This window comes from Heterocephalus glaber, unplaced genomic scaffold (genome assembly GCF_053883595.1).
Source record: "Heterocephalus glaber isolate CG9 unplaced genomic scaffold, H.glaber_assembly_v1.0 deba00001504, whole genome shotgun sequence".
NCBI classification, from domain to species: Eukaryota; Metazoa; Chordata; class Mammalia; order Rodentia; family Bathyergidae; genus Heterocephalus; species Heterocephalus glaber.
Window position 1 is genome coordinate 56,857,764 of NW_028258324.1, and position 13,886 is coordinate 56,871,649.

The following is a 13,886-nucleotide window of genomic DNA, read 5'->3' on the forward strand; positions in this document are numbered from 1 at the left end:
CAAGAAAAACAAAGCTGGAGTAATCATACTTCCTGACTTCAAACTATATTACAAAGTAATACAGTAACCAAAACAATATACAGCTAGCTAAGAAGAGACACATTGACTAGAGATAGAACAGAATAGGGAAACTAGAAATAAATCCACACATACAGTTACAATTATCAACAAAGATGCCAAGAAATCACAATGAAGAGGGTAGACTCTTCCATAAATGGCTTTGGGAATAATGAATACCCACATGTAGAATAATGTAAGGCCTTTCTCTTTCTCCATATATAGAAATAATTCAAAATGGACCAAAGATCTTAAATGTAAGATCTGATACTATTAAACTCCTAGAAGAAAACATGGGAAGAGGTCCTCGACCCTAGTGTCCAGAATAATTTTTTGGATATGCCATCAAAATCACAGACCACAAAAATAAAAATAAACAAGTGGGACCGTCCAACTAAAATTTCTGTTCAGCAAAAGGAACAATCAAAATGAAAAGACAACATGTGGAATGGGAGAAAATATTTGCAAATTATCTGCCTGATAAGGGATTAATCTCTAAAACACATAAGGAACTCATATAACTCAATAATAATAATAGCAGTAACAATAATGACACAATTTAAAAACAGGCCTGAACTTTTTTCCAAAAAAAGACATCAAATGGCCAATGGGTATATGAAAAGATGTTCAACATCACTAACCATCAGGAAAATGCAAATCAAACTATTGTGTGATATCACCCTGTAACTACTAAGATGGTTATTATCAAAAAGTCAAAAAAATAAGTGTTGGCAAAGATGTGAAGAAAAGGGAATGCTTTTGGTTGAAATGTAATGTGTTACAGCCACTATGAAAAACATTATAAAAGCTCCTTGAAAAAACTAAAACTAGAACTACCATATAATCCAGGATTCCTACTTCTGCTTATATATCCAAAGGAAATAAAATCAGCATGTTGAAGAGGTATCTAGACTCCCATGTTCTTTGCACCATTAGTCACGATAGCCAAGATATGGAAACAAGCTCAGTGTTCATAAACAGATGAATGGATAAAGAAAATGTGATGCTATTACACACACACACACACACACACACACACAAATATTATTCAGCCTTACTTAAAAAGGAAATCCTCCCATTTGCAATAGTACAGGCAAAACCTGAGGCATTATGCTAAATGAAATAAGCCAGTCAGAGAGGACAAATAGTGTATAATCTCATTTAAATGTGGAATCTAAAAAAAAAGTTGAATGCACAATAACAGATAGTAAAATGGTGATTACCAGGGGCTGGATATTGATCAAAGAATACAAATCTTCAGTTACAAGATGAATAAGTTCTTGAAATCTGAAGTACTGCATGGTTAATAATCTATTACATACTTGCAATTTGCTAAGAGAGATCTTAAATATTCTCACCACCAAAAAGAGTTAAGTGCATGATGAATATATAAATTGACATGATCGTGGTAATATTTCACATATCTGTCAAAATATATTTTGCACCATAAACATATACAATTTTTACTTGTCAATCATCGCTTAATAAAACTACAATTTTAAAAAAAGAAACTTTAAAATCTATTAAAGAGCATTAAGAATAACTATCTCAAAGTACACTGAGGCTCTTACATCCTAGTGTGTAAAAATATTTACAAGATAGGTAATAGGAAACGGAGATAGATCTTTTGCAGATGAAAAAGGGTCCAAGAGATGGGGATAATGGAGAGGGGACATAAAAAAAATCAATATGTGTGATGTACATGTACTAGCTCCACACAGTGAATATTATCATTATGCACTTCAAATATATACTAATGAAATAAATTTATTTAATTTACAAAACTGATAATCCCCTTCTACACAAAAGTTGTACTTTCATGTGCTCAGCAATATTGGTCAAAACAGCTTTAAAACATATAAACAACTGGGGCCAGGGATTTAGCTCAGTGGTGCCGCCACCTGCCTTGCAAACACGCGGTCCTGAGTTCAATTACCGGTACCAAAAAAAAAGTATAAACAACCCAAGTGTATCAACTAATGAATGAATAAACAATGAGGTATATCCATTCAATGGAATATTATTCTGCTAGCTACTCTTCTGATACAGGATTAATATCTAAAATATATAAAGAACTCAAAAAATATTAACTCCAAAAAACACTAAATAAGCCAATCAATAATTGGGCAAATGCACTGAACATACACCTCTCAAAAGAAGTACAAAGGGCTAAAACAATACTGAAATTCTATCTCACCTCAGTCAGAATGGCTGTCATCACAAAAACAAAAAGCAACAGGCTGGAGAGGAATGAGGGACCAGGAATATTCTACACTATTGGTGGGACTGAAAACTAGTACAATCATCAGGAGAGCAGTATGAAAAAACCCCAAGAAACTAAGACTAAAAATACCATTTGATCCAGCTATACCACTCCTTAGTATATATCCAAAAGAATTAAACATAGCATGCCTAGGTGACATAGGCATATTCATTTTTATTACTGCACATTTCACAATAGCTAGGCTGTAGAAATAGCCGAGATGGCAGTAAACAGATGAATGGATAAAATATGGTATCTATACACAATGGAACATTACTCATCCATTAAAAAAATAATGAAATCATGTCATTTGCAGGAAAATGGATGGAACTGGAAACCATCATGCTAAGCAAAATAAGCCAGACTCAAGTTAAATATCACGTTTTCTCTTATATGAGCAATGTAAAAGAGAAAGCATGAGAGAGAGAGAGAGAGAGAGAGGGAGAGAGAACACTTGACTTCTAGAGATTAAAAAAGGAATTAAGGAGGGGAGAGGGAATAATAGGGATGAAAATAAACAAAATATGTTATATGCATTTACCAGTACACCAAAACAAATTTCATTATTCTATATTACTGATATATAGTAATAAAATATTATGCAAGAGTGCCAGTAGTAAATTGCCATACACAGTATGATGCTCTGAATATATTTCTGAAATAAATGATGAAATTTTAAAAACAGAACCAGGAGGTAGTTCGTTAATGAAAAGGCTTTATTCTATTTTCATAGTAATTTGTCATGAATGCATAAACCAGCATTTTTAGTTGACATACCTCATCCTTCAGCTGACTTCTACTGGATTCATGATTTTGATATTCTGTTCTACATTTTAAAACTTCACGGTCAGCAGCAGAAATCCTTTTCTCATACTCTGTGTTATTCCCAATTTCATTTTCCAAAAACTTGACCTTTTCTTTAACCAAACTTTCTTTTTCTCTTGTTTCCTGTTTTATCCTTGTTAATGCCTGGAATCAAAACAAATACATTTACTTACATATTTGTTTAATATGAACAAACTAAAATAAAAATGAATTTAGTTTTTATTTTTTCATTATTCAACGCTTATTTAACATTAAGAGAACACTTTTTAAGAGATTTTCATATGAATAAAAGTAAAATATTAATGTTACATACCAATATTTACAGATTCATATTGTTAAATGTCTCTATGCTTTCTTTTATCTATGTGGAACTTTGCTAAAAATATGAGAAAATCAGTGGACCTATATATGTGAAGAGTAACATCTAAAAATTTTAACAGCACTAAATATTTTTTTCACATAGAAACTTGAGTTTTAATGAAAGTTTCCAAATATTTTACAAATCGGTATTTTTAATCTTTCAAAAGTAACATTTTAGTTATTTGTTTCATTAAGAATATCTTCACTTCAGCTTTTGCTGGTTTTAAGCACCAACAAATGGAACATGCAATGAAATATTGAGAAGGTACTATGGAACAAAGGGATGATGAATTTCATCCAAGAGATGTCTAGAAGAAATTACCCAGGAGGCGTCATTTGAGTCACGCCTATAAAAATGAGTGGAAATGCATCAGTACTCTAACGTGGCTAAAGTGCAGGTATGAGAAGGGAATACAGTCCTAAGAAGGTCAGGTACAGATGAAAGGCGTGAGACTGGAAAGGTAGCATGTAAGGCAAATTTGTGAAGAAATTCAAATGCCATGGTCAACTTTTAAGCCATGTGAAATGAGACTTTAATGCTGGGGAACAAAAAGATCAAATGAGATTTTTACAAGTAATATGATGGCAATAGATTTTTTTTTTTGGTATGGGGGATCGAACTCAGGACCTTGTGCTTGCAAGGCAGGTGGTAGGGAAAATTATCCTAAAATGTATTTCTTCTAAGTGTTCCCAAAAGGGATCTTACCAAACAACTAATCCTAGAAGTTGGGGGAGGAATATGAGTTCTGAAATGCTGTGTGTAATGTTGTATATATTACCCTATTAAATAGATGTATATCTGAGATGCAATATATTTTAAAAAGACATTTTAAATTTGTTTAATGTAGTATTCCTAAATGTTCTCTATAACAACAAGTGTATATGACAATCATAGCAATTCACATACTTACTGTGCTCATTCAACCAAAAGGCATGTCAAAACTCTTTAGCTTTAAATATTTCAAATGACCATTCTAAAATTTCTTGCATTATATTGATTTCTCTACCGCTGGAGCCAATGCTTTAAAACCTACTACAACATCCATATTTCTTAAAAGTATTAGTCATGGCTAAGTTTTCACATAGGTAATGATTATAAGTAATATCCCAACATTTATACACTGGAATAAAACCATAGCAGAAAAATATTTTCTCTTCCTAAACATTGTTTCTTTTAAGAAGCCAATTTCAGGATCATATGGCCAGACTTTCTAAGAAGGCACTAAGAAGATAGGCATTATTCTGGACCAAGAAGGAAAAAAGAGTTCCATTTCACTTGTACAGGATCAAAATATAACATCCCCAAATATGTCACTTCCACATACTGACCATTTTGAGTTAAAGGCACTTGAAAAATAGCAGATCCAAAAGAAGACATTCAGAACCTCCCCCCCCCGCCAAAAAACCGAGATAAAACGCCTATGTGAAAGTTTCCCTCCCAGTGTCAAGTGTCTTATCACCAGAAACAGGGAGTCAAGACCAGTAGAAATCTGTACAAATAAATATCATGTTAAACTACCTCCTGTCTTCCTAGTTATTCTTCCACAATTCCCACTTTGTTCAAACTTGTATATAAGCACTATTAGTCACTTATTTCTTGGACATGTCAGTTTTCTTATGAGAGCTCCCTGGATATGTAAATAAAATTTGCATGCTTTCTTCTGTTAATCTAGTTTTATGTCAGTCCTAGCCAGAAACCCTAAGATGGTAAAGCAATTTTATGTTCCCTACACAGACTAAATGTTCTAGTGGTGTGGACCAGCTGCCCTTCACTCACAAGAACTGATTTACACATCTTTTCTCAACTCTGTGTTCAATGGAGTCATGTTGGTACAGAAGTAGTTGTATCATAAAAATGCTTAAATTGGGGGTAGGTATTGTTATATTTTGTTTTGTTCTCAGGAAGCAGTTGTTAAACACTTAGAAGCCACCCATCACACAAAGGAACCAATTCTGAGCACTCCTCCTTGTCTCTGATGATGCAATCAAGTGTCAACCTGTAAATAAGAAACACTATGAATGGGTCCAGACAGCTATTATTTGTGTACTCTGCCAAATCAACAGGCTGAATCAATCAGTTATGAGACTATATGAAAATGCTAATTGTGGATCTATCTATAATCTTGGGTCTGATACATTTGATTAACATACAGAAAACTCTGGTACTTTTAATTTACATAGAAGAAGCAGGACTTGATATTGAAAGCAATTAAAAAATAGATACCACTGTCAGCATTAAGAATCAAGAGGACCTCTAAGTAAAATTGGTTGTTTCTCATTGCTCCTAGGGAGGCATTGCCTGTTTTGTCAGTAAAATATTGGTCTCTTACAGAAATTGAAAATAAACTAATCACAAGTAAGCCATATCTAAATACTAGAATGCTAATATCCCCGTGGCCTGAGCTTGTTGCCTTTTTGTGGAATAAATTCAGAAGAATTTAATACATCTCCTCACCCACTTTCTCTCCTCTTCAAACTCTTTGTCCCAAACCCTCCTAATCTTTCCACTTTTACTCACCAATATTTCATTCCTTAATGATTTCCCAAAAACATTCTACTAAATTACCTCTAAAAGTTACAAGTGATAACAGTAGGTATGTATCACTAGTGCACTATGCTCCTCCTCTTCTGATTTTTTACATCATTGGTGCTCTGCCTTCAATGGTAAAACTTTTTTGGCTGCCTAGGTTTCTTGTCTGAATATCCTTCCTTGTTTATTGGTTACTTATCAAGGCTCCCTACACCTTAAATTCCAGGCATCCTGGACAACCATGTGTAAGATAGCACATGGTTTTATGACAATAATATTTGTTTCACAATTAATAGATGGCAGGATTCAGTCTTTGGCTATTATAATACTATAAGCAAATAATCTTTGTAAAAACATTTTTCTAAATGGATACAGGGTCAGCTTTGAAAAATATCTACCAAAACTATTAAAGTCTGTTGCAAAAGTAACATTCAAATATCAATGTTATTTACACTTGGAATAATAAGTTAAACACGAAAGAGGCAAATATATCTGAACATTACAAGGACCAAACTACTTTACCAAGGCACAGTCATCTATGTCTCGATCCCTCTTCTGCATCTGTTCTATTGTGTTCTCCCACTGTTCAATGAGTTCTTGTCTTTCATTATGAATCTTCTGAAAATCTTGTGCTGCTTTATCCAATTCTAACTGTCAAACAGAGAGCAAACAACATTCCTGAGCATTCAAGTGCTTTTGCAAACATCAACTTGTAATTAAGAAATAAAAACCTTCAAGAACCAACCTGGGCACTTAGAGTCTCTGTAAGTTCGTTGTCAAGAACCTTTCTCTTCTGATTACATTCCAAGGTCAGTCTTTCTAACTTCAGGGTCAGTGCCTATGATGTGGTTACATACAAAATATTTACATTTATTATTTTACTAATTTAAAAGCTGTTAGATATCATAACTAACATAACTATAACTAAATCATAACTATTTGATATCTAAAGCAACTGTAATGTTTTCACACAGCTTCATGAATATTTCATTGTTTCTAAAATGACTTTAATATTTTCTAAAGGAAATTAGAAAAAGATAAAACTGTACTATGACATTTGGAAATACTTAGAATAATACATTTGGTATTTAATCTCCCAGAAAATAGCAGGCTTCATAATACTATGTTAGTATCACCAGATAGAAGTCCATCTTAAGGAATGATTATGATAACATCACTCAATAGTACTATAGTCACAAATCAGCAACACTATATGTAACACTTAACCTATATTTTAGACAAAATAGCTAAAATATCAATAAATATTTCTAGTATAAGGTAGTGCACACCTTTAATCCAAGCTACTTGGGAGGCTGAGGCAGGAGGATAGCAAGTTCAAGGCCAGCCTGGGCAACTTTGTGAGACACTATCTCAAAATTTTAAAAAATAAAAATAAAAAATAAAAAAGAATACTTCTAAATCAGGATATCAATTACAACTTATTATTTCTCACCCTAATTTTATTATCATCTTGTTGTGCATATTTCTGAAGAGTGAAGGCATCACTATCTTTATGAGCTGATTCTTCTAGCCAGGCCTCCAATGCTTGCTGGTCCCAGTTCATTTGACATTTCAAACCATCCAACTTTTGAGTTGCTTTAAATATGCCATTCTAATTTCCCAGGAATGTAAGAGAAAAAGGAAATTGGAAAATATTATTTACTATACAAACTATAACAAAACATAATATTAAAGACTACAGAATATATTCAGAAGAAATCCTGTCCCTGTCTACCAGATGTTTATAATACATCGTTTTAAATTATATAACTACCATCCTTGTATTTTAATTCAATTGTAAACTGAGAACATTTGAGTATAAAAAGTTGAAAACAGTAGTTAACCAAAGTTTTCTTTAAAAAGGCTTTAGACTTTTAAAATCTCAGTTATTCCACCAAAACCACCCCAAATGTATATATATATATATATATACACACATACACATACATATATATGCAATCTTAGTTACAATAAGATTATAGAGAATATATATACACATATACATGTGTGTATATATGTGTATAGAATAAGATTATATAGAATATATATATGCACATATATATGCAATCTTAGTTAGAATAATAGTCTTAATATGCTAACAAAAAGCCATGACAAGTTCCTTTTTCTCAGCCCCATTTCTAATCATATTTGCTCTCCCTAAGAGGTCTGGAGGATAGAAACTTTGGAAGCACTTCTAATTTTATAGCAGTAAAAGAAACAAAACTACTTTGTAAATTTGGTCATTTACTGAATCTAGATTCATAAAAGAAAAATGAGAACAATATATAAACAAATACAAATTAATAGATATGTAATTCAATTGCATGTGGAAATATTACATTACATTATTATTAAATATGTATGTATGTGAATATATATACACATATGTATGTGTATTTCTGTATACATGCATATGTAAAGAGAAGAGTAAAAATTTGGAAAGAGCTCCCAAATCAAGTAATTGAGAACTAAAGAATGAGAAATAGCAAGGTCCATAGTTTGATCCCCGGTACCAAAAAAAAAAAAAAAAAAAAAGAATGAGAAATAGGTGAAGGTAGTTTAATATTAGAGTCATAAAGCTTAAAAATTAATATGAAAGGTAGAAATTTTAAATGAAATTCACACAAAAATTGATGTGGATGGTTAAAATATAACACATGTTAACTAGGCCTAGTATTTTATAATAGGCGGCCAGCATAATTTAAATATACTAAGTTTCCATAAATAAGTGATAAATGAATAATGGGGGGAAATATAATATTTCATCATTATTTCATTCAAATCATAATTCCATGTCATTCCATTTTCCAACCAAGCAATTTACGTAAATGTCAAGAAACTAAAGAATACCTTTCCTATACAAAAAATAAAATCAATGCTCATTTATTGAGAGGTACAGTAAGTACTATAAAACTTTAAGTAACATTTCAACACATACTTCCTTGTCAGTTTTCCGTTCTCGTATGGAAACGATCTCATTTTCTAGTCTTAGTATTTCACTCTTCACTCGTCCCAATTCTCTTTCGGCAATGGCCTTAAAATGTTCTTCACTTTCAATCTCATTCTCCTTTGCTTTGTAAAGAGACTGCAGAGTAATACACAAAATGGAAATACTTTTTAAATTCTATTATTTTAAAACATTTATAATAATCTATTAGGCAAAAAGAAGGTCCCCCAAATGCTTAGATTAAGTACTATTAGCTCCACTATGATAAAACCTTCACATTAGACTGTGATTACAGTGTGGTTGATGTTGCTCACTAGTGGTAAAAGTGTCATGCCACGGACTGCCCAGAGGAAATATCATCAGCAGTCTTCAGATATTATGTTCATCTAGGAAAACTAAAGAAAACCAAAGTTTATGTGGTGAGGCCTAAAAACTATAACTCATTATTTATAAGTAAGAAATAATCAATTAAAAATAATTGGGGAAAGGAATGTTTATATTGTTGATCACATAATTAACAGATAATTTCAAAATATTTAAAAACTGATGGTGGTAAATATTTCTTAGATCATATTAGTATACAACTGTCCTTTGGTTTTTTTATCTTATAAAAAAATTTCTTGACTAGTGATCTTGTAGTGCCTCACAGTTAATACTCTCGGTATTAATTTTATACTAGCAGTACTAAAGTTGCTACTGTTGTAGGAAGTTTATCATCTTTTGTCTCTATTTAATCCAGGTTTGTTTATTCAAGTTTGATGGCAATAAGATATACCAACAATGCTCCTATCTCTCAAGTCCCCAAACCACTAGTTTAATAACTTGAGGAAAACTGTCTTCCAAATAATTTATCAATTACTCAAATAAGGATCCAAGAGTATTGTTTACATGAGTATTGTTTCAAATGTTTATTAAATATGTAACTTCCTAATAAGATTTGCAAACTATCAAAAATACCCACATTAAGTATAATTTTTTTTTTAAATACGGCTTTCTTGAGCCGGGGATTTAGCTCAGTGGTTCTGCCGCCTGCCTCGCAAGCAGTTCAATCCTCCCTAGTTTGATCCCCAGTACCAAAAAAAGAAAAAAAAAATTAAAAAGAAGTATGGCTTTCTTCATTTTTAAAAATTATTATTTTTCTCAGAAAAGTAGATGAACATTTTTTTTAATTGACAAGGAAGTCCATGCTGATTTGTCAAGTTACCTGGTTTTTTGGACATTGTCAGGGAGTGAATCTCTACACTTAAATAAATTATTCTTAAAACAGAAGCTTATTTCACTACTCCAAGTTTTAATTTAATTACATTTGTGTTAGTGTTTCTAAAATGTATTCCCAAGTTATCTTAAATAGTCTACAACATAATTTAACTTTTTAATCTCATGATGATCATTAAAATTTTAGTTCTTGAACTATACTAAAACACCTTGAAGCCATAAAGGCTACTAAAGTGTGTAGAGTGAGTTGGGCTAAAAAACTGAAAAGGGATAGAAATCTATTCTGCATTATCTTAGCTCTGTTTCTACTTATAGCTATCATTTCTCGCTGCCATTATTGGATCCTTCTTATATAAATCTGATGCTTACTATTATATGAGATTGTTTGGATAATTTCTCCTTTAATATGAATTAATTTTTGTTTAAAATTGGTAGCAGTAACTGGATCCTCAAACTTTTTTTCTATCTACTTTAACATTCAAGGTTATGTTCATAATAGTTGGATTATGCTAGCTTTGTATATCTCTAACATAAAATCACAGATACAAATTGACTGTGAAATGGTCCATGACTACATGGATATAATCAACATAAATTTCAATATTACTATACCTGTGTAAATGAGAATTCTTGCTTAACATTTTTGAAGTGAGAATTCATAGCATTAATTCGATCCTCGTAATCATGTAGCTGATCTTCCAAGTTTGATTTTTCATTCTGCAGCTTTGATAACTGTAAATAATAAATACTGTGATCAAAGTCCTATTAACTTTTACCATACTGAAAGACCTAAAAATCAAAAGAAAATGAAATGTTCTGTCACAGTCCATTTATCACAGCCCACAAAAGAAATTTATTTGTCACAATTTTGAGGGCCGAGAATTCCAAGATCAAAGTCCCCGCAGCCCTGGTTTCTGGTGAAGCCTCACTTCCTAGTTTATAGATAGATGCCTTCATGACAGAAAAAAAGATCATTTGTCTCTTATCTTTTCTACTAAAGGCACTAAGTTTATTTATAAGGGTTCCAGTACCATGAACTAATTACCTCCCAAAGTCCCTACCTCCAAAACCATCACACTGGGGATTAGGACTTCACCATATGAGTTTGAGAAGGACATAAACATTCCATCATAAAATTTTGCTTCTCTAAATGTCCATAGGAACTTCTAAGATCTATCTTTTAAATGCAAAACAGTATTGTAATTTGGTGAATACTATGGAAAAGTAAAACAAAACAGAAATCACTCTTAGAATTGCAGCAAGAGCAGGATCCATTGCTAAAATGCATTTTTTTCATATAGTAGTATTATATTTTTACAGGACAAAAATGAGATTCTTTTCCATAACTAAACCACAAGATGGATTACGTGAAGAAGAGCATACTAGCAAGGCAGAAAGAGATAGAGGAGGAGGGAGTGATGGGAGTGGAGGGAGAGAAAGGGGGCAGAAACCACACATTTTGGTAGTGGCTATATACTAGGTATGATTTCTTCTTCCTCAATTCCTTTTCCATACATTTAGGTTTAGCCTAACAGAATAGCTCTTGTGTGCTTAGAATCTATTTCTTAACATATTTTGTTCTTGAATTAGAACCTCTAGTAGAAACAAAACAGTACAAATATTAAATGAGCAAAATAAAAATTTGGAAAACTGCAAAACCATTAGAAGATGCCATGCGTCCAAGCAGTATAAAAACTCAACAAAGGAAAAGCATACTTTCTCATAATCAAACAATATCTCCAAAGTTATGGGTACCTCCCAGGGGTACAACAAAGTCCACTGAAATATGGAAGAAAATACTAAAATTTTTATCTAGGGAAAAATACTAATTTATTTGTTTATGTCCTATATTTTACTAAACTCTTGAATATTAAATATTAGCTTTTAGAATTATTACATAATATTTATCTCAGATTTTATATACATATTTCTTATATTAGCTATTTCATTTATTTCAGTTTTGAAATTAAAATCCCCCTTTTGTTTATTTTGCCATAATTTTAATGTATTGAGATGAGTTATTAATTTCTTTACTTTTGTCACTTAATAATGAAAGTATGCAAGGCTATCTATATATTTTATCTACATAAGATTTTGGGGGGAAAAAGCAAGATTTTGGTGTTTTCCATGCATCTGGATATAAAGCAGTCCCTTTATATTGTTTTCTAAAAATAGATGTCATTGTTTGCATCTAAAATGTTCTCCAAAACCTCATGTGTTGAAGGTTTTCAATGCAATGTTCAGAAGTGGGGCCTAGATGATTGGATCATGGGGGTACTACTTCATCAACCAATGAATCCATTGATGAATTCATAGCTGAATGGGATATTAGGAAGCGAGGCTTTGTTAGAAGAAGTGGGTCACCGAGCATGAACTTTGAAGGCTATACTGGGACCCTGACCCCTTTCTCTGCTTCTCCCCCTCCCCCTACTCCTACTCTTCCTCCTTTTCCTGGCCTCCATGGGCTTTTCTCCATCACATCCTTCTGCCATGATGTTTCTGCCTCACCACAGTCCTGAAAGCAATGGAGCTAGCTGACTATGGACTGAAATCTCTGAATTCATGAGCCAAAGAAACCTTTCTTCTTTAAGTTGTTATTCTCACGTATTTTGCAACAATAATAGAAAGCTAACACAGAAAGCTGGTGCCAAGAAGTAGGGTCATTGCTGTGACTTTGCCTATGGCTATGTGGTTCAGAACACTTTGGAACTGGTGTGCTGGATGTATTTGGACAAGTTTGGAGATGCAGACTTGAGAAGCCTTACAATGTTTTAAGCTGAGCTGAATGGTCAGTGTTGGTGGGAGCTCAGAAAATCCAAGTGCTAGGAATTGTAGTTGATGTAAGTTTGTCCTTACAACATAAAATATTTTATGTCAGTCTGTGACAACTTGATCCTCACTCAGAAAGTTCTAAACTGCACACATTACGTTCTTGTTAGAATGTCCTTCTTAAAAACATATCAAGTCACATTCAGCTTTAAACATCATAGGAAGAAACTCACAAAGAAATATCAACTAGAACACGTTTTGCTTGCAAACATATGCAAATAATTGTTGCTATGCAAACCTCGAAAATCCCTTTCCAAATAGTGCTTAATTTCAAGGAAATATAAAGCAGGCACGGCAGCCTTTCCTCTCCAGACCAGGAGGCTAGAAGTGAGTAAGTGGAATAAGTGAGAAGAAGGGAATAAGGATCCAGGTTTTATAACTGAATATCATCTACTGTTTCATTAAAATTTTTAAATGGTTAACAATTACCCAGAGGAGCAGGTAAGGTGACAGAGGAAGGACGTGGCTCAGAGGAGCATAAACAGAATAAGGATGCGATTAGGGAAGGAAAGAAATAAAAGGGATGGGGTGGTGCTGCCAACCAGAAAACACCTTCAACAGATCTCCTCTTCTTCCTTCAAGTCTTTACCTGATTTTCCAGCATTTTGTTCCCTTCGTTTGACACTGGGAGGGCAAACCCATCCTCCCAATGCAGCTCCGCCAGGAACTCTCTACTCATGGCAAATGGATGGGGAACTCCAGATAGAGAGCAGAACAAAAAACCGCCTTCTCGTCTAGGGTGATACCCTAGTCCAGTTGAGACATTCGCAAAGTTGCTACCAGAGCCCTCGCAACTGTCTCGCGTCCTTAGTTACCAAACAGGAAGAGCTCAGGCAAGTAGGAGGAACTTCCTGTTGGGA

The 13,886-nt window shown here is 33.0% G+C and overlaps 1 protein-coding gene across 1 annotated transcript in view; it reads right to left on the reverse strand.

Moving 5' to 3' along the window:
• Positions 1-13,857, reverse strand: part of Ccdc39 (coiled-coil domain 39 molecular ruler complex subunit) — a 45,941-nt gene extending 32,084 nt beyond the window's left edge. The window contains exons 1-7 of the mRNA XM_004834648.3: positions 13,616-13,857; positions 10,810-10,929; positions 8,974-9,120; positions 7,489-7,647; positions 6,781-6,873; positions 6,558-6,686; positions 3,098-3,289 (exon numbers count right to left, since the gene is read on the reverse strand). Of these exons, the coding sequence (XP_004834705.1) occupies positions 3,098-3,289; positions 6,558-6,686; positions 6,781-6,873; positions 7,489-7,647; positions 8,974-9,120; positions 10,810-10,929; positions 13,616-13,705 (930 nt within the window). The 5' untranslated portion in view covers positions 13,706-13,857. The remainder of the gene's footprint in view (positions 1-3,097; positions 3,290-6,557; positions 6,687-6,780; positions 6,874-7,488; positions 7,648-8,973; positions 9,121-10,809; positions 10,930-13,615) is intronic.
• Positions 13,858-13,886: the final 29 nt, after the last annotated feature.